This window comes from Mobula hypostoma, chromosome 8 (assembly GCF_963921235.1).
Source record: "Mobula hypostoma chromosome 8, sMobHyp1.1, whole genome shotgun sequence".
Taxonomy (NCBI): domain Eukaryota; kingdom Metazoa; phylum Chordata; class Chondrichthyes; order Myliobatiformes; family Myliobatidae; genus Mobula; species Mobula hypostoma.
In genome coordinates this window covers 13,805,650-13,827,877 of record NC_086104.1, presented here as the reverse complement: position 1 = coordinate 13,827,877, position 22,228 = coordinate 13,805,650, and the positions used below count along the sequence as shown (strand labels likewise).

General features: G+C 43.2%; 1 protein-coding gene across 4 annotated transcripts in view; it reads left to right on the top strand.

Moving 5' to 3' along the window:
- The window catches only part of smyd3 (SET and MYND domain containing 3), a 1,006,799-nt gene that overhangs the window by 825,508 nt on the left and 159,063 nt on the right, over nucleotides 1-22,228 (top strand). For all 4 annotated transcript variants that reach the window (XM_063055477.1, XM_063055479.1, XM_063055478.1 and 1 more), the window contains one exon: nucleotides 1,132-1,234. In XM_063055477.1, the coding sequence (XP_062911547.1) occupies nucleotides 1,132-1,234 (103 nt within the window). The remainder of the gene's footprint in view (nucleotides 1-1,131; nucleotides 1,235-22,228) is intronic.

The window sequence follows — 22,228 nt, the reverse complement described above, 5'->3', positions numbered from 1 at the left end:
GTACAGGAGGTATCTAGTAAAGTGACCACTAAGTGTATTCATTACAAAAGTCCTGCTTTCCAAAACACAACGCCTTTCACTTCTCTGAACTTAATTGCTTAAACTCATCCACCCTACTGGAACATAGCAGGCCATCAACAGCAGCTTGCTCTATCCCAGGCCAGTCTTTCACGTTGTCCCCAGGTGTAGCCGATCTTTGAAGATCTTTCCTCTCCCAGGTATGACGTCTTTAGAGATTGTGTTGGTATTTCTGTAGCTCTGGGGTTTTATGGGATGGGGTTGTTGGACCCTCATTCAACTCTCTACCTTTCTAAGCTAGGCTTGTGATGGTCCACACTGATGTGGATTGAACTCGATTTTCCACTCCTCTGCCCACTTACCCAGCTGTTCCAGATTCTCCTTGTAATTTTTGATTGCCATCTTCACTGTCTACAATGCCATCTAGTCATAGTCATAGTCATACTTTATTGATCCTGGGGGAACTGGTTTTCGTTACAGTTGCACCATAAATAATAAATAGTAATAAAACCATAAATAGTTAAATAGTAATATGTAAATTATGCCAGTAAATTATGAAGTAAGTCCAGGACCAGCCTATTGGCTCAGGGTGTCTGACCCTCCAAGGGAGGAGTTGTAAAGTTTGATGGCCACAAGCAGGAATGACTTCCTATGACGCTCTGTGTTGCATCTCGGTGGAATGAGTCTCTGGCTGAATGTACTCCTCTGCCCACCCAGTACATTATGTAGTGGATGGGAGACATTGTCCAAGATGGCATGCAACTTGGACAGCATCCTCTTTTCAGACACCACCGTCAGAGAGTCCAGTTCCATCCCCACAACGTCACTGGCCTTACGAATGAGTTTGTTGATCCTGTTGGTGTCTGCTACCCTCAGCCTGCTGCCCCAGCACACAACAACAAACATGATAGCACTGGCCACCACAGACTCTTCATGCCCTCTCCAGCCCTACTAACCATATCTTGTACATTCTCATCCAAATTGTTTATGTAAATGACAAGCAACAGGCACAGCACCTATCCCTGTTTTAAAAAAAATCATGAGATTTCTGAAGACTTTAAATTCTGAAGGAAACTAACAAATTGAATTGAATATGTTATTGCCTCTCTACAGCATGTCTCTGCTAAACCACAGCTGTGACCCAAACTGCGTGATGGTCTTCGAAGGGAAACTGCTCCAGCTTCGTGCCATTCAAGATATTCGTCAGGATGAAGAGGTGATTTTTTTTAATATGATGATGTCTACATGTGGATGTGTTGAAGGATCTCTGCTGTTTATGGATTATGTCTTATCAGACCTTATTCATTATCTCTGTGTTTAGTGACGCCTCTGTGTTGGCGGGTGGCCAAGTGGTTAAGGTGTTGGTCTAGTGATCTGAAGGTCGCTAGTTCGAGTCTCAGCTGAGGCAGCCTGTTGTGTCCTTGAGCAAGGCACTTAACCACACATTGCTCTGCGATGACACTGGTGCCAAGCTGTATGGGTGCTAATGCCCTTCCCTTGGACAACATCGGTGCCGTGGAGAGGGGAGACTTGCAGCATGGGCAACTGCTGGTCTTCCATACAACCTTGCCCAGGCCTGCATCCTGGAAATCTTCCAAGGCGCAAACCCATGGTCTCACGAGACTAACGGATGCCTATAAAGTGACCCTTATAGATCTGGAAATCAATGATCAACTTTATCCATCAATGACATATTATTGACATATGGAGGGAATTTGCTATGGTGGTGTTGGTCAGGGTGTGACTTACAGCAAAGAACAATATTCAAAAATTATAAAGAACTTCTTTAGCCCGAGGGTGGTGAAACTGTGGAATTCGATGCCATAGAGGGCTCTGGAGGCCAAGTCATTAAGTATATTTAAAATGGAGGTTGATAGGTTCTTGTAAGGTTATGGGAAGAAAGCAGGGGTATGGGGTTGAGAAGGATAATAAATCAGCCATCGTTGAATGGCAGGGCAATTTCAAAGGGTCAAATGGCCTAATTCTGTTCCTATGTCAAATAATCTTATTTTCTTATAAATAATTATATAGTTAGAGGTTAAAGTACATTTATGAATAAAATGTGTATAAATATATAAATACCTGCATGTATTTACAATGTAAACAGCATTATAAAAATGGTTTAAAATGTTGACAGTGCAGTGCGGTGACAAGGGTATAGACAGAGAGGGACGTTGGGGTCCGAATGAGAATAGTTGATCAGATTAACTGCCTGGGGGAAGGAGCTTTTAACATGGCGATAATATTTTTGTTTCTCATAGTCTGTTAGCGCTTTTTGGAAGGGAGCTTTTGGAAAAGGTAGTTTACACTGTGGGTAGTGTCCGGAATGATTTTTCCAGCCCTCTTCTTTGTCCTGGACACATACAAGTCCTGCCATGATGGTAGACTGCAGCCAATGGACTTTCTTGCTGATATGATTGGGGGTGTCGTGGACAGCAAGGAAAGCTATAGCGGCCTGCAGAGGGATCTCTCACTGTAGAGTCATACAGTGCAGAAATAGGCCCTTTAGCCTATCTAGTCCCAGCTGAAACCATTGAAACTGCCTACTCCTAACAACCTGCTCCAGGACAATAGCCCTCCATATCCATAGTATACATGTACGTATCCGAGCTTCTCTGAAACATTAAAATTGAGCTCGCATGGGCCACTTGTACAGGCAGCTCATTCCACACTCTCAAGACCCACTGAGTCAATCTTTCCCCTCATGTTTCCCCTTAACTTCTCACCTTTCACTCTTAACCCATGACCTCTGGTTGTAGTCCCACCCAAACTCAGTGGAAAAACCTTGCTTACATTTACCCTATCTATTCCCCCCATAATTTTGTCTAACTCTAGCAAATCTCCTTTCAGTCTTCAACATTCTAAGGAATACAGTCCTAACCTATTTAATCTTTCCTTATAACTCAGGTCCTCCAGACCCGGCAACATCCTTGTAAATTTTCTCTGTACTCTTTCAACCTTGTTTACATCTTTCCTGTAGGTAGGTGACCAAAACTGCATGCAATACTCCAAATTAGGCCTCACCAACGTCTTATACAACTTCAACATAATATCCCATCTTCTGTACTCAATACGTTGATTGATGAAGGCCAAAGTGCCAAAAGCTTTCTTTACAACCCTATCTACCTATAAGCCACTTTCAATGAATTACTGACCTGTATTCCCAGATCCCTTTGTTCTTCCACACTCCTCAGTGCCCTACCATTCACTGTGAAAGACCTACCCTGGTTGATCCTACCAAAGTGCAAAACCTCGCACTTGTCTGCATTAAATTCCATCTGCTATTTGTCAGCCCATTTTCCAGCTGATGCAGATCCACCTGCAAGTCATGATAGCCTTCCTCGCTGTCCACTACACGCCCAATCTCGGTGTCATTCACAAATTTGTTGATCCAGTTAATCATATTATCATCCAGATCATTGACAGAGATGACAAACAACAAAGGACCAGCACCAAACCCTGCCCACTAGTCACAGGCCTCCAGTCAGAGTGGCAACCCTCTACTACTACTGTCTGGCTTCTCCCACAAAGCCAATATCTAATCCAATTTACTCCCTCATCCTGAATGCCGAGCAACTGAACCTTCTTGACTCTGTCAAATGCCTTACTAAATCCATGTCAATTTCTGCACTTGCCTCCGGTGGGTCCAAAGGAACACCTTCTCAGGCCCTAGGGATTTAACCACCCTAATTTGCCCCAGGGAAGCAAACACTTCCTCCTCTGTAATCTGCACCGGGTCCACGAAGTTGATGCTGCTTTGTCTCACTTCTATAGACTCTGTATCTGTCTCCCGAGTAACTACAGATGCAAAGAATTCATTCAAGATCTTCCCCATCTTTTGGCTCCACACATGGAATACTATTCTGGTGATCCAGCGGACTGATTTTGTCCCTCGCAATCCTTTTGCTCTTAACATATCGTAGAACCCCTTAGGATTCTCCTTCACCTTGTCTGCTAGAGCAACTTCATGCCTTCTTTTAGCCTTCCTGATTTCTTTCATAAGTGTTCTCTTGCACATCTTGTGCTCTATAAGCACCTCATTTGTTCCTACCTGCCTATGCCTGTTATACACCTTTTTTTCTCTAAACCAGGACCTCAATGCCTCTTGAAAACCAAGGTGTCCTACACCTGTTAGCTTTACCTTTTATTCAGATGGGCATATGCAAGCTTTGTACTCTCAAATTTTCATCTTTAAACGTTTCCTACTTTCCAAGTACAACTTTGCCAGAAAACAACCTGTTCCAGTCCGGGCTTGCCAGATCATTTCTGATACCATCAAAATTGGCCTTCGTCCAATTCAGAATCTTAACCCGCGACCAGACATATCTTTTTGCATATTTACTTGAAACTTAATGACATTTTTGTCACTGGGTGCAAAGTGTTCCCCCACACAAATTCCTGTCACCTGCCCTGTCTCATTCCCCAACAGCAGGTTCAGTATCACTCTCTTGTTGGGACTTCCACATATCAATAAGGAAACTTTCCTGAACACATTTGACAAACTCTATCCCATCTAGTTCTTTTACAGTATGGGATACCCAGTCAATATGTAAGTGTGGGTGATTTCTTTACAAATTAGTTCCTCTAAATCCCTAGGGCTGCTGGCTGGTCTGCAATATAGCCCCATTAATGTGTTCATACCTTTCTCAGTTCCACCCCCCAACTAGTTGAGTTCTCCAGTCTGTCCTGCCATGATATTTCCCCTAACTAGTAGCGCCACCCCTCCTCCTTTAATCCCTCCCGCTCTGCCACATCTCAAACAACGGATCCCTGGAATATTGAGCTGCCAGTCCTGCCCCTCCTGCATCCAAGTCTCACTAATGGCTACAATATCATAATTCCAGGTGTTGATCCATGCCCTGAGCTCATCCGCCTTTTCTATGATACTTCTTGCATTGAAATATACACAGCTCAGGACACATCGCACCATGATCAACCTTTTGACTCCTGACTTTTTCTGAGGTCTTACCAACATCTCCACTATCTGTTCTGGCATTCTGGTTCCCATGCCCCTGCAATTCCAGTTTAAACCCCACCGTGCAGCATTAACAAACCTTCCTGCTGGATTATTAGTCCCCTTGCAGTTCAGGTGGAAACTGTGTCTTCTGTACAGTTCCCACCTTCACTGGAAGAGAGCCCAATTATCCAAAAATCTTATGCTCTTCCTCCTACACCAACTCCTTAGCCATGTATTAAACTGTATAATCTTCCTAGTTCTCCCCTCACTAGCACATGGCACGGCTAGCAATCCTGAGATCACAACCCTGCAGGTCCTGCCCTGTAACTTAGCACCTAACTCCCTGAACTCCCCGTATGTATAACCTTGTCACCCCTTCCTACCCACGTCATTGGTACCTACATGGAGCACAACATCTGTCTGTTTACCCTGCCACTTAAGAATGCCGGGGACTTGATTCCTGGCACCCGGGCGGCAACATACCTTCTCGGAATCTCGTTCTCACCCACAGAACCTCCTGTCTGTTCCCCTAACTAACAAATCCCCTATCACCACAGTGTGCTTCTTCTCCCCGCCTTCCCGTCTGAGTCACAGAGCTAGACTCAGTGCCAGAGACCCGAGCACTGTGACTTTCCTCTGTTAGATCAATCTCCTCCCCCCCAACGTTATCCAAAGTGATATACCTGTTGTTGAGGGGGATGGCCACAGGGGTACTCTGCACTGACTCCTCACCCCCTTCCCCTTCCCCAGTTCCCTGTGTCCTGCACATTGGGTGTAAGAGTCTTTCTATATATCCTAACCATCACCCTCTCAGCCTCCCGACTGATCTGGAATTCATCCAGTTCCAGCTCCAACTCCTTAACGCGGCTTGTTAGAAGGGGCAGCGGGATGCACTTCTTGTGGCTGCTGTGGTTAGGGACACTGGAGGTCTCCCTGCCTTCCCACATCCCGCCGGAGGAGCATTCTGCTATCCTGTCTGGCATCTCTACTATCCAAGCTGAGCTGGTATAAAGAAGGGAAGGAATAAGGAATGAAAAACTCAACCTGGAGCTTTTCTTTTCTTTGCCTTCTCTGACTGAAGCCTCTCTCCACCGAAGCCTCAAAGAGCTAAAGCCTCGAGATCACCATTCTGATCCTGTCCACTCAGACTATGGCTGCTGCGCTTGCTTCTGCCTTCCTTTAATTTGCTCTTGTTAATCAATCTCAAATGTGGATCGATCACCGGTCAAAGCTCTGTTATACTGCAGCGACCCACTGCTGCCTTTTTCTACTCAGGCCATGGACCTGAGTGAAATAATTTCCTCTCAAACTTTTGATGCCTGGATTGGTCTCTGCTAAAGGCTCTTTTACCCTGAATATAGAACATAGAATAGTACAGCACGTTACAGGCCCTTCAGCCCACAATGTTGTGCCGACCCTCAAACCCTGCCTCCCATATAACCCCCCACCTTAAATCCCTCCATATACCGTGACCCACTGCTCCCTTCTTTTGTTCAGGCCATGAACCTGAGTGAAATCCCCTCCTCTGTAGTTCTTGTGTGTTGTGAGAGGATGCTGCACCAAACCAGACAATAATAAGCCTGTTCATATGTTCACATTTATTATTTGTGCATGTGACCATTCTGCTAATTGTTGATTGCTCATGACTGCACAATTGTCTTGTAATTGTTGGTTGCTACTGTGTTGTCTGTTATGATATTGTCCTGTGTCTTTAAGCTTGGCACCAAGCCACAATCAATTCTGATTCTGAGGACGGCTGATAGAGGATGGCGATTTCTCTGTCACAGTTGCTCAGTTTACTTAAGAGAAATAAGTTTCTCATTGCCTCTATGTTCAGTGACCCTCTTTGATTTGGAAATGCCTCAGTGTTAAAATTCCTGTCCTGCAGAATCGTAAGATCAAAGTCACACATCATGGCATCTCTGCTGACCATCAAACACCAGCTTTGACGAATCTCACAAACACAACACCTTATATTCCGTCTGGGTAGCCTCCAACCTGATGGCATGAACATTGACTTCTCTAACTTCCGCTAATGCCCCACCTCCCCCTGGTACCCCATCCGTTATTTATTTATATACACACATTCTTTCTCTCTCTCTCCTTTTTCTCCCTCTGTCCCTCTGACTATACCCCTTGCCCAATCTCTGGTTTCTCCCCCCGCTTTTTCCTTCTCCCTGGGCCTCCTGTCCCATGATCCTCTCACATCCCCTTTACCAATCACCTGTCCAGCTCTTGGCTCCATCCCTCCCCCTCCTGTCTTCTCCTATCATTTTGGATCTCCCCCTCCCCCTCCCACTTTCAAATCTCTTACTAGCTCTTCCTTCAGTTAGTCCTGACGAAGGGTCTCAGCCTGAAACGTCAACTGCACCTCTTCCTAGAGATGCTGCCTGGCCTGCTGCATTCACCAGCAACTTTGATGTGTGTTGTTTGACAAATCTCACTTTGGTCTCCATTTTACGGAACTGCCTCGGGGTCGACCACTCACCTATTCAGGGCAATTTACAGTGGAGAAGTAACCTACCTGGGTGGCGGGGTGGAGGTACCTCTCTACCAAAGGAAGGGTCCTGGTGAAGGGTCTCGGCTCGAAATGTTGACTGTTTATTCCCGTTCATAGATGCTGCCTGACCTGCTGAGCTCCTCCAGCACATTGTGTGTATTGCTCTGGATTGCCAGCATCTGCAGTACCTCTTGTGTTTGGAAGATTCAAAAATCTGACGTGCAAAGGGATCTGAAAGTCCTTGCGCAGGATTCCCTAAAGGTTAACTTGCAGGTTGAGTCGGTGGTGAGGAAGGTAAATGTGATGTCAGCATTCACTTTGAGAGGATTAAAATATAAAAGCAAGGATGTTGAAGTTTTATAAGGCACTGGCGAGGCGACACTTGGAGTTTTGTGATCAATTTTAGTTCCCTTATTTGAGAAAGGACATGCTGACATTGGAGAGAATTGAAAAGAAGTTTATGAAAGTGATTCCGGGAAGGAAAGACTCATCATATGAGAAGCATTTGATGGCTCCGGACATGTGCTTGCTGGAGATTAGGAGAATGAAAGATGATCTTATTGAAACCTATCGAATATTGAAAGGAATATAGAGGAAATAGATTTATAGTGGAGGAGTCTAACCCCAGAGGACACACATTAGAATAGACGGATATCCCTTCAGAATAGAAAAAAAGAGGAATTATTTTAGCCAGGGGGTGGTGAATCTGTGAAATTTATTGCCAGAAATGGCTGTGGAGGCCAAGTCATTGAGTATATTTAAAGCAGAGGTTGAAAGGTTCTTGGTTGGCAAGGGAATCAAAGGTTGAAGGGAGTTTAGATTCATTTATTTAACACATGTACATTGAAATATACAGTGAAATGCATCATTTGCGTTAACAGCCAACAGATTCTGGAAAGGAGTAATAATAACAGGGTTGTTGTGGTGGGAGATTTTAATTTCCCAAATATTGATTGGCATCTCCCTGGTTTAGATGGGGTGGAGTTTGTTAGGTGTGTTCAGGAAGGTTTCCTGACACAGTATGTAGATAAGCCTACAAGAGGAGAAGCTGTACTTGATCTGGTATTGGGAAATGAACCTGATCAGGTGTCAGATCTCTCAGTAGGAGAGCATTCTGGAGACAATGATCACAATTCTATCTCCTTTACCATAGCATTGGAGAGGGATAGGAACAGACAAGTTAGGGAAATGTTTAATTGGAATAAGGGGAAATATGAGGCTATCAGGCAGGAACTTGGAAGCATAAATTGGAAACAGATGTTCTCAGGGAAACTTATGGAGGAAATGTGGCAAATGTCAGGGGATATTTGCGTGGGGTTCTGAGTAGGTATGTTGTCCAATGAGTCGTGGAAAGGATGGTAGGGTACAAGACCCTTGGTGCACAAAGGCTGTTGTAAATCTAGTCAAGAAGAAAAGAAGAGCTTACGAAAGGTTCAAAAAACGAGGTAATGATATGAATCTAGAAGATTATAAGGCTATCAGGAAGGAGCTTAAAAATGAAATTAGGAGAGCCAGAAGAGGCCATGAGAAGGCCTTGTCGGACAGGATTAAGGAAAACCCCAAGGCATTCTACAAGTATATGAAGAGCAAGAGGATAAGATGTGAGAGAATAGGACCAATCAAGTGTGACAATGGAAAAGTGTGTATGGAACCGGAGGAAATAGCGGAGGTACTTAATGAATACTTTGCTTCAGTAATCACTACGGAAAAGGATCTTGGCGATTGTAGGGATGACTTCCAGTGGACTGAAAAGCTTGAGGATGTAGATATTAAGAAAGAGGATGTGCTGGAGCTTTTGGACAGCATCAAGTTGGATAAGTCATCGGGACCGGATGGGATGTACCCCAGGCTACTGTGGGAAGTGAGGAAGGAGATTGCTGAGCCTCTAGCGAAGATCTTTGCATCATCAATGAGGATGGCAGAGGTTCCGGAGGATTTGAAGGTTGTGGATGTTGTTCCCTTATTCAAGAAAGAGAGTAGAGATAGCCCAGGAAATTATAGGCCAGTGAGTCTTACTTCAGTGGTTGGTAAGTTGATGGAGAAGATCCTGAGAGGCAGGATTTATGAACATTTGGAGAGGCATAATATGATTAGGAATAGTCAGCATGGCTTTGTCAAAAGCAGGTCGTGCCTTACGAGCCTGATTGAATTTTTAGAGAATGTGACTGAACACACTGATGAAGGTAGAGCCGTAGATGTCATGTATATGGATTTTAGCAAGGCATTTGATAAGGTACCCCATGCAAGGCTTATTGAGAAAGTAAGGAGGCATGGGATTCAAGGGGACATTGCTTTGTGGATCCAGAACTGGCTTGCCCACAGAAGGCAAAGAGTGGTTGTAAATGGGTCATATTCTGCACGAAGGCCGGTGACCGGTGGTGTGCCTTAGGGATCTCTTCTGGGACCCCTACTCTTTGTGATTTTTATAAATGACCTGGATGAGGAAGTGGAGGGATGGGTTAGTAAATTTGCTGATGATACAAAGGTTGGGGGTGTTGTGGATAGTGTGGAGGGCTGTCAGAGGTTACAACAGAACATTGATAGGATGCAAAACTGGGCTGAGAGGTGGCAGATGGAGTTCAACCCAGATAAATGCGAGGTAGTTCATTTTGGTAAGTCAAATATGATGGCAGAATATGGCAGAAATGGTAAGACTCTTGGCAGTGTGGAGGATCAGAGGGATCTTGAGGTCCAAGTCCATAGGACACTCAGAGCTGCTATGCAGGTTGACTCTGTGGTTAAGAAAGCATACGGTGTATTAGCCTTCATCAATCATGGGATTGAGTTTAAGAGCCGAGAGGTAACGTTGCTGCTATATAGGACCATGGTCAGACCCCACCTGGAGTACTGTGCTCAATTCTGGTCGCCTCACTACAGGAAGGACGTGGAAACCATAGAAAGGGTGCAGAGGAGATTTACAAGGATGTTGCCTGGATTAGGGAGCGTGCCTTATGAGAATAGGTTGAGTGAACTCAGCCTTTTCTCCTTGGAGCGACAGAGGATGAGAGGTGACTTGATAGAGGTGTACAAGACAATGAAAGGCATTGATCATATGGATAGTCAGAGGCTTTTCCCCAGGGCTGAAATGGCTAGCACAAGAGGGCATAGTTTTAAAGTACTTGGAAGTAGGTACAGAGGAGATGTCAGGGGTAATTTTTTACGCTGAGAGTGGTGAGAGCATGGGATGGGCTGCCAGCGGCTGTGGTGGAGGCAGATACGATAGGGTCTTTTAAGAGACTATTGGATAGGTACATGGAGCTTAGAAAAATAGAGGGCTATGGGTAAAGCCTAGGCAGTTCTAAGGTAGGGACATGTTCGGCACAGCTTTGTGGGCCAAAGGGCCTGTATTGTGCTGTATGTTTTCTATGTTTCTATGTTTCTAACCTAAGAATGTGCTGGGTCAACTGCAAGGGTTGCTACACATTCCGGCACAAACACCATCTGCCTGTAGTGCTTGGCGGAACAAATCAAGCACCGAAACAACAATAACCAAACAAGCCCCTTTCCTGCTTCCCAGCCACCCACCAACCACCCACACAAACAGGCCTCCAATCCTGTGACAGGCCTCCAGGCCTCCTGCAGACTCACAGGCAACAGGGTTCCGACGAATCTACTGCCCTTACCCAGTGATTCCCAACCAGCTAAAGTTGTTGACTCCTAATTTCTCAGTAAATGTTACAATGTTATACAGCATGCAAACAGTACCTTCAAGCTAACTCCTCCAGGTTGACCTATCTGTGCTTCTCCTTTTTGCCTTCTTGTGACCTATACCCTTCTAGGGCCTAGAGCAGGAGTTCCCAACATGGAGTCCATGGACCCTATGGTTAATGATAGAAGTCCATAGTATAAAAAGTTGGGTACCCTTGGCCTAGAGAAAGAAAGGCCAAAAGCAGCGGTTCTCAAAGTGGGCAATATTTCCCCCCGGGGTCAGTAGGAGTTTCTAAGGGAGCAATAAAGATAAAGGGAGTGGGGGAGGAGCTCTCACTAGCAAGGAGCTGCTTGGGGTTAAAGGCTTAATTTAAGAAATGAATTATTTATTATAAGCTTTTGATTCTCTGTGTCTCATAATTGAGCTATGATGATGTCATAAGTGTAGACAGTATAGTGTGGAATATCAAAAATACGGAGTTGTGCCAACAAAAAGCAACCAACAGCAGCCAATGTGTCTGATGGGTTAAAGAAGATTTTTTTTTCAAATGAAGCAATGAAACCACCTAGGCTCCTTCAACATTTGAAACAAATCCACTCTGATAAAGCAAACTAGGCTTATTTTCAGTCACTTTGTGAAAACTTCAGAAACAGAAAGCACTTCAAAACATGTTTGCCTGTACTTCACAACTAAACAGCAATGGTTTGTGTGCTTCACACGACATTTCATTGCTTATTGCTAAATCTGGAAAGTTCCATACAGTTAGTTAAGAACTGATTCCTGCAGCAGTAAGTGAGGTTCTGAGTACAGTTTTGCATAAGTCACCAAACCAAATAATTAATGCAATTCCATTCTGCGACAGCCCTGTTCAAAGACAAATAGATGACATGTCTGGGAATGTGGAAGACACATTGTGCAACATACTTAGGACAAATGAATCTGCCCTGTAGTTCGATTTTGTCAGGCAACAAATCTTTGCTTCTTGGTAACGTTGGCTTCATAAAAGCATGGTTCAACAGTTGTTATTTGCAAGGGGACTAGAAACAGGTATAAAAGGTGAATCAATGTTTTGGGATGTTGAGCAATTTTTCAAAGAGAAGGACATTCCACTCATCAACATTCTTAATTATGCAACAGACGGGACACCGCCAATGACAGGACACCACTGTGGAGTTATCACTTTCTTGAAAAAAGCTGTATCTAACATATTTACTGTGTAATTCACAAACAACACCTGTTACAAAAAAAAACCCCAAGTGGTCCGCTCTACAGATAATTAAATACTGTTATCACAGCCGTAAATAAAATCAATGTCCCATGCTCTCAATCTTGACTATTTAGTGAGCTTTGAATTGAGAATGATGAACAGCTTGGATGCTTGCTGTTGCACACAGGAATCAAATGGCTCTCAGAAGGAAACTGCCTGAGACGTCTTTATGCGCTTTTTGAAGCTGTGATAAACTTCTTTAAAGACTCGAATGCTTCATTTAGTAATCAACTCAAAATATTAGAGACAGCATTGCTTATTTGCCAGAATTATTAGCGGTTTAATTAGTCTTCAATTGCAAGGAAATGATGTGAATCTTGTCAAAGTCAAATCAGTCATCTCTTAACATTTCTGTACAAGTTAACCTTATTTAAGTGCTGTATTGGCTGGTGCCAGCTTATCCAATTTACAGGCCTCTCTGAGTTGGAAGAGAAAAGAAGAATACCAGATGACGATCTTCAAATACACTGTGCCCTCCTGGGTGAATGGCACCAAGATGCAGAAGGTCAAAGTTTCCGGATCTTCTCTCGATCCAAATTCTAGATTGGTTAATAAATCCATTCCTGAAGATTTGTAATGAGGAAAACAGGAAGGATAGACGAGGAACTGATCTTGCTACAAAATGACTTTAGGCTGAAGCCGAGGTTCAAAAAAATCATATTAGGACTTTAGATTGCAGAAAGAAATCTCTGAACGCTATCCAGCACTGTGGAAGAAGGTCAAGATGCTCTTTATTGCTTTTCCAACATCTTATTTTGGCCTGGCACCCAACTTCTTTCAAAGCAGCAAAACAGACTGCAAATTACTGAACATGGGGATCTGAGATTCCTTCTGAGTGACACTCAGCCTGATGTTGAGAAGCTGATATCACTGCGGCAAACCCATCCGTCTCACTGAAAGGTGAAAAAGCAATGAAGCAGTGAATAGTTGGACTTCTAAAGATCTAAAATTGTTGGTGGAAATAATTTTTACATAATTAAATAAATAATTTTATTCGTAGCTTTAAGTAGATTCTTTGTCACTGCTTTGGATTTGCAGTTCCTATTTTCTTTCACTGTGCATTGTAAATCAAAATTCTGTATAGTTTTTATGTAATGGTCCAAAAGGATGAGAGATGTCATTTGGGAACCAAGGGGGTGGTACTGCAAAAAGAAGTTTGGCAACTGCTGCTCCAGGCATTTTCTATCATGGACCCATCCAAATGTCTTTTAAATGTAATAACTGCATTCATGTTTACAGCTTACTTTGGCAGCTCATTTCATATTCTCAGCACCATCTAAACTGCAGATCCTCCTGAAATCTTTCACCTCTCATCTTGAACCTCTGCCTCCTCGATTTAGACTCCTCTATCCCGGAGAAAAAGGCTGTGGCCATCCACTTTATTATATCCCTAGTGATTTCATATGCCTGCCCTATGTAGGTTCACCCCTCAGCCTCCCACAGTCCAGGGAAGAAAGTCCGAGCATATCCATTTTTTTTCTTACAACGGAAGCTCTCCGGTATTGGTAATATCCTTGTGAATTCTTTCTGCACCTGTTTCCTCATCCAATCTCCTCATGAACAATGCTCCCTCTAACTTGTAATGACCAGTGTGTGCAAAAATCATGTGCTGTCCAATTTGTCCCAGTAACAACAACATGTGTGCACTGAATTCTTAAGTGGAAGTAAACCTGTAGTTTTTCTAAGAATAATAAGCCATTCTACTTTAAGTGAACTAGCAGTCCTTTTGCGCTTCACACCCTCTGCTTCTTTGGAATTCGACATAGTGAATCAATAATTTCTTCAGTAAAAACAGCATAAATAACCCAGTTCTAAAATCTGTAGACAAATCATTGCAAATTCCACGTTGTCAACACTGTCTGCATCACAAACTGTAAAGATGTCATACGGGCACGGCTGGGAACGGACCCAAGTGCAAGACACAGACATTGAAGTACTAAGGACAGGACTAGCGTACAGGGCGATGGCAAGGACATGGACATGAAAACCAAGAACCTGGAACAGGACTAGACAAAAGAGCTAGGAGCCCGGGCTTGGACTCTGAGCCAGAGACTGGACAAGGACCCAGTACCTGGGTCTTGCCTCTGGCTCGGGTCCCAGAACTAGGCAAGGACAAGGCTTGGCAGGCAGGCAGGACGAGGCTGAAATCTACAGGCTTGAAGCTTGAGGCTAGAGACTTGAGGCGAGGCGAGGCTGGAGGCTTGAGACGAGGTGAGGCGAGGCTGAAGGCTTGAGACTTGAGGCGAGGCTGGAGGCTGGAGACTTGAGGCGAGGCTGGAGGCTGGAGACGAGGCGAGGCGAGGCGAGGCTGGAGACTTGAGGTGAGGCTGGAGGCTCCCACCCCGCCTTCTCCTGAATCTTCTACATTAATCTTCGCGGGTGGAGGATACCAAAGCCTGAAAGCATGTACCACCAGGCTCAAGGACAGCTTCTATCCCATTGTTGTCAGACTCTGGAAAGTCCCCTAGTAAGATACGATGGACTCCCGACCTCATAATCTACCTCATTATGACCTTTCACCTTATTGTCTGCCTGGTAGAGGCATTCAAGGGGCTCCTGGATAGGTACATGAATGAGTAGAAGATGGAAGGATATAGACCAGGTGCAGGCATATCGGAATTGGTTGTCATTAGCTTATTGAGTATGGCATAAGATCCTGGCCAAAGGGCCTGTTTGTGTGCTATATTGCTCTTTGTTCTTTGCTATTTAACCTCCCACTGTATTGGAAATAACATCCTTTGTCTTTGTAAACCTCTGCCGTAACAAGTGTACTTGGCCGTTGTTATTGAGATAAAGTGATTAAAGTGATAAAGTGGCTATATTTCATTAGGAGTTTGAGATGATTTAGTATGGCACCAAAGACGCTTGCAAATTTCTACAGATGTGCCATGGAGAGCATTCTAACTGGCTGCATCACTGTCTGGTATGGAGTGGTGGGGAAGGGGTTAATGCACAGGGTCGAAATAAGCTGCATAGAGTGGTAAACCTAGACAGCTTCATCATGGGCACTGGCCTCCCCAGCATCCGGGATGTCTTCAAGGAGTGATGCCGCAAAAAGGCACATCCATCGTGAAAGGCCCCCATCACCCAGGACAAAGGCCTCTTCTCATTGCTACCATCGGGGAGGAGGTCCAGAAGCCTGAAGGCACACACTCAGTGATCCAGGAACAGCTTCTTCCCCTCTGCCGTCAGATTTCCAAATGGACATTGAACCCATGAATACCACCTCGGTACTGTTCTTCTGCGCTACTCTTTTAATTTATCTTTTTAGTATACTGTATATACTTATTGTAATTCAGTTTTTTTATTATTATCTATTGCAATTCACTGCTGCCACATAAGAACACATTTCACAACATATGCTGGTGATTTTAAACATGATTCTACTTCTGATTCTGATATAGTAGCCAACCTGGACATTGCTTGCTGTAGTCAAGGCCATCCTATCCCACACTCCCAAGCTGGCTTCGGGGTGCAGCCAGAAGCAGCAATGCTGGGGGACGTGTTAACATGCAGGATAACCGTAGTGTCTCGGCCGCTGCTTTTGAACTTTTACAGCCTCAGTTATGATTGCAGCTGCTGCTGTTATTTCTTCAGTTAACATCTCAGGTCTTGGCTGACCTAGTGTTCACCTTCTGTCGTAACAGCAGAAAAGTGAGGAGCCTTCAGACATGGGCTAGGACTGATTGAACCTGCATCTGAAATGTGAAGGAATATTCCAGTACAAGGGGCAAGGACTGATAGCTAGCCTGCCTCTTCCATGTGGCACGCTGTATCAGCATCATTGACGTATGTCATGGAATGTGTTGTTGTTTTGAGACAGCATGGCAATGCAAGATAGAAAGAATTACTATAAATTACAAAGAAAATAAATACCGTACTATGCAAAAGTCTCACGCTATATATATATGAGCTAGGGTGCCTAAGATTTTTATACTTCATACTTTATTGTCACCAAACAATGGGTTCCGGCCCGAAACATCGACCGATCTTTTCCACGGATGCTGCCCGACCTGCTGAGTTCTTCCAGCATGTTGTGAGTGTCGCTTTGACCCCAGCATCTGCAGAGTATTTTGTGCAATTGATGCTAGAGTGTACAATCATCACAGCGATATTTAATTCTGCTCTTCGTGCTCCCTGGAGTACAAATCGATAGTAAATATTAAAAATTTAAATTATAAATCATAAATAGAAAATAGAAAAGGGAAAGTAAGGTAGTGCAAAAAAACCGAGAGGCAGGTCCGGATATTTGGAGGGTACGGCCCAGATCTGGGTCAGGATCCGTTCAGCAGTCTTATCACAGTTGGAAAGAAGCTGTTCCCAAATCTGGCCATACAAATTTTCAAGCTCCTGAGCCTTCTCCCGGAGGGAAGAGGGACGAAAAGTGTGTTGGCTGGGTGGGTCGTGTCCTTGATTATCCTGGCAGCACTGCTCCGACAGTGTGCGGTGTAAAGTGAGTCCAAGGACGGAAGATTGGTTTGTGTGATGTGCATAATACTGTAGTAATTTTATGTATTGCACTGTACTGCTGCCGTGAAAAGAAACAAATTTCACGACATATGTGAGTGATGATAAACCTGATTCTGATATGAGTCTCTATTGTGGACTGAGAGTGGGAAGGGGGCAGGGAGAAGGGAATCATGGTTGGGAAAAGAGGAAGGGAAAGGGGAAGAGCGAGAGGAGGGAGTGGGAATCACCAGAGAGACATTCTGTAATGACCAATAAACCAATTGTTTGGAATCAAATGACCTCGCCTGGTGTCCCAGGGCTGGGTGTGTCTGCACTTGCGCTACCTTCTGCCACCTGTCCCACACCCCTCCCGCGGCACTCCACCCCTGCCATTGCCAACATCCTTTGCTTTCAGCAAACTTACAAACTCAATGTCCACTCCACATTGATAAATACGCTCCACATTTCATATTCCTCTGTGCGAAAGAGGAATAGGAAAGAATGAACATCTGTACAACACTTTTCACAACTTTATGTGCTCTATAGTGATTTACCAGCAGCTAAATAGCTCAGAATTAGAATTGGTTTATTATCACTGAGAAATGTTGTGAAGTCTGTTATTGCAGCAGTATAATGCAAGACATAAAATATAATTACAATAAATTACAATATAAAAAGACCACACCAACTGGGTGTTCAATCAGCATGCAAAAGACAATAAATTGTACAGATACAAAAAGAATTAATAATAATAATAATTGTAGCATCGTATATCTCACAACTAAACAGCACTCACTTAGGTAACCACTATATCCTTACAGAAGAGCAGAAAGGATGCCGTAAAGGTAGGAAAGGATATAAAGAACAACTGATAATAGATTCCATAATTCAAAATCAAATCTGATGGGAAAGCAGAAATCTTTCATGTTGCTACATTGACTACCAAAAGACATCTGATTCTCTCCCACACTCGTGGTTAATAGAAGCTCCTAATATATATAATCTACACACAAGATTTGTAAAAATTCCTTCCACATCTAATGAAGCACTGGTATACTATACTTACCCTACTGATTAACAACCAAGAAAGAACAACCATCGTTATCAAACTAAACTGAGGCATTTTCCAAGACGACTCTCTAAGTCCACTATGGATTTGTCTAGCTTTTAACCTAATTTACTGAATCGGATAAAAATTGGGTATCAAATCAGAATCAATGAAATGACCTATTCTTTAACACCCTAATCTCAAACAATAACAAGGTGGTCTACAGGGAAGAAGTCGTCATCTCTCTGTCATAGTGGTGTCAAAAAAACAACCTCTCCCTAGGCATCCGTATCTCCAAGGACCTCACGTGGTCTGTACACTGCAGCTGTGTGGTGAAAAAGGCACAACAGTGCCTCTTTCACCTCAGACGGTTGAGGAAGTTTGGTATGGGCCCCGAAATCCTAAGAACTTTCTACAGGGGCACAATTGAGAGCATCCTGACTGGCTGCATCACTGCCTGGTATGGGAACTATTCCTCCCTTAATTGCAGGACTCTGCAGAGAGTGATGTGGACAGCCCAGCGCATCTGTAGTTGTGAACTTCCCATGATTCAGGAGACTTACAAAGGCAGGTGTGAGAAAAGGGCCCGAAGGATTGCCGGGGACCCAAGTCACGCTAACCACAATCTATTCCAGCTGCTACCATCCCCGAAACAGTACCGCAGCATAAAAGCCAGGACCAGTAGGCTCTGGGACAGCTTCTTCCATCAGGCCATCAGACTGATTAACTCACACTGATTTGAGTGTCTTTCTATGTTACATTGACTGTTCTATTTGTTATAAATTACTATGATTGCACATTGCTCATTTAGATGGAGACGTAACATAAAGATTTTTACTCCTCATGTATCTGAAGGATGCAATAACATCAATTCAATTCAATTCAATTCAGTTCAATTTGATTCAATTCAATTCAGCCCTTCTATACATGGATGATTTGAAATTATATGCTCCTTCATCAGTGAAGCTAAAGCAATTAATTCACATTGTAGAGCTATTTTTGAAAGAAATAAACATGAACTTTCGACTGGATAAATGCAGAACACTAAACATAAAGAAAGGTGCAATACAGCTAGTAGAATCAAAACAGAGCAGCAGGATACAATACAACTGATGGATAAATATGACATGTATAACTATCTGGGATATCAACAAGCAAAGAAAACAGATCATAGTACAATAAAGGGAAAACTTTTCACAGAATTTACTTCAAGGCTTAAGAAAATCTACCAAACAGAGATCAACAGTCAAAATTTAACAAAGGCAATAAGCACTTCCACTCTACCCATTTAAAATTATTCTTTTGGCATAATATCTTGGTCTGAAACTGATCTGGAAAATGTACAAAGAATGACACATTTCAGAAAGCATTATGTGCATTCGCATGCGCTTAGGTTACCACTACCTATGACAGAAGGGGGAAAAGGAATAAAAGACATTAAAAATTTACACAACAGTCAGAAAAAGCTTCTGAGGATCTACTTTCATCAGCAAAAACAGGATACGGCATTCCACATGAGCATATGCAAGTTTGATAAGAAGCACACACTACTAAAGCTAAATGAGAACACAACCCAGAAAAATGGAGACATCGTCACTATTGAAGAAAAAGTTAACCGATGGAAGAACCCGACCCTCCATGGAAGGCATCCCCATGAGCTGAGCAGACTAGATGTCGACAAAGAAGCATCAAATGCCTGGCTCAGAGTTGACACCCCTTCCCAGAAATAGAAGGGTTCCTTGTGGCAATACAGGATCAGGTGGTTAGCTCAAAAAAAAATCAAAAATACACAATAAAAAAACAACAAATTCAAGATGATAAATGTAGAAAATAACAAGGAAAACCAGAAACAATCCAACACACTACTGGATCCTGTAGCAGTTTAACTCAATCTGATTACTTACACAGGCACAATAAAGGGAAAAACATCATTCAGCAAAATCTTGCTTTAAAACACAAACATAAAGGAAATCATACTTTATTATAAATACAAGCCTGATCCAGTTTTAGTCAGAATACCACAAATTATATTATGAGCGATCCTTTATTACAGATAGGACAATCCATAATAATACAGGATAAAAATGCAAGAGCAACTTACTTAATAGACATAGCTGTTCCAAACACACATAACTTAAAAGAAATCAATAAGTGAAGAACACCAGAAATTAAAAGAGGAAATTGAAAGACAATGGAGCATGAACAGGGTAGATATACATTGTCCCAGTAGTAATATCTACATCTGGTATCATCTCAAAGGCAGTACACAATAGTATTAAACAATTAGGGCTATGCAGCAATGTTTATGAAAGCCACAATACCAAACACCACTAGAATAGTCCGAAAGTTCCTAGTAATTGAGAAATGAGTGTGCGTGTTGATGCCTATACCTCAGGTTTTACCAGCTTGAGCCGAGAAAAAAATAAGATTTTTTAAAATATAATAATAAGTAAGTAAATAAATAAATAAGTAATAAATATTGAGAACATAAGATGAAGAGTCCTTGAAAATGAGTCCATAGGTTGTGAGAACATTTCTGTGATGGAGCAAGTGAATTTGAGTGAAGTTACCTCCTTTGGCTGAAGGGTAATAACTGTTCCTGAACCTGGTGGTGTGAGTCCTGAGGCTCTTGTACCTTCTTCCTGATGGCAGCAATGAGAAGAGAGCATGACCTGGGTGGTAGGGGTCCCTGATGATGGCTGCTGCTTTCCTGCGACAATGGTCTCTATGTTAGAGAGGGCTTTATCTATAATGTAGGTAAAGGCTGAGGATGTTCTACGAGTCTGTGGTGGCCAGTGCTATCATGGTTGCTGTTGTGTGCTGGGGCAGCAGGCTGAGGGTAGCAGACACCAACAGAATCAACAAACTCATTCGTACGGCCGGTGATGTTGTCGGGATGGAACTGGACTCTCTCACGGTGGTGTCTGAAAAGAGGATGCTGTCTAAGTTGCATGCCATCTTGGACAATGTCTCCCATCCACTACATAATGTACTGGGTGGGCACAGGAGTACATTCAGCCAGAGACTCATTCCACCAAGATGCAACACAGAGCGCCATAGGAAGTCATTCCTGCCTGTGGCCATCAAACTTTACAACTCCTCCCTTGGAGGGTCAGACACCCTGAGCCAATAGGCTGGTCCTGCACTTATTTCATAATTTACTGGCATAATTTACATATTACTATTTAACTATTTATGGTTTTATTACTATTTATTATTTATGGTGCAACTGTAACGAAAACCAATTTCCCCCGGGATCAATAAAGTATGACTATGACTATTAAAGACTATGACGAAGGGTCTCGGCCTGAAACGTCGACTGCGCCTCTTCCTATAGATGCTGCTTGGCCTGCTGCGTTCACCAGCAACTTTGATGTATGTTGCGTGACTATGACTATGACTATGTACTGGGCTGTATCTACCATTTTTTTAATATGGGATTTTCCGTTCAAGGGCATTGATGTTCCCATGCCAGGCTGTGACATTGTCTGTCACTATACTCTCCACTACACATCAGTACAAGTTTGTCAAGGTTTTAGGTGTCATGTCAAAGCTTGGCTGACTCCGCAGGAGGCAGAGGCACTGCCCTGCTTTCTTCACAATTGCACTTACAGGTACTCTGAAATAATAACAGCGAGGAATTTAAAGTTGCTGACCCTTTCCACCTCTGATCCCATTATGTAATCTAATAATGAGCTAAAAGCACATTACACAGATTATGTTGAATTGAAGTGTATATTAACTCCGTTTGTTCTGGTCTGTGGTGCTGCTGCCAAAAGCTAATTTTCATGGTACTTCTACCCCGTATGTGTATGCCCATGACAGCAATTAGTGAACTTGAACTTGACTATACTTCAGAAAATAAATTTACTATTTGTCTGTAAAGTACTTGTAACGTGCAGCACCTCTTCATCAACATGGCGTTTGTGACAATGCAACATTCTCTCACTCTGCACTTCAGGACCATTCAGGATTTCAAGCCTGGGTCTCCGGACTAGTATGTTACCCCATGTCTTTCTTCTCCAGAGGTCAGAATGCTTCTGATGGGCGAGTCCCGAATGGAACGGGTTTACTAGCTTCAAGCTACTTTCCACGGTATCTGCCAGTCGATCAGTGAGCTAAATTATGAACTCTGCTTTGCCTGTCACACCTGAAACATATCAAAAGTATTAAAATGAACAATAAAATAAAAACAGTAGTTTCAGCCTATTTTCGAGTCAGGTGGAAAGTTGCAAATTTCCTTCACCAGTTAACCTCTGGCAATTAACCTCTGAATAACCTTGGTGTGGTCGTAAGTAAAAACAGTTTAAGCATGGCTCCATCTCAGCAGAATAATACTC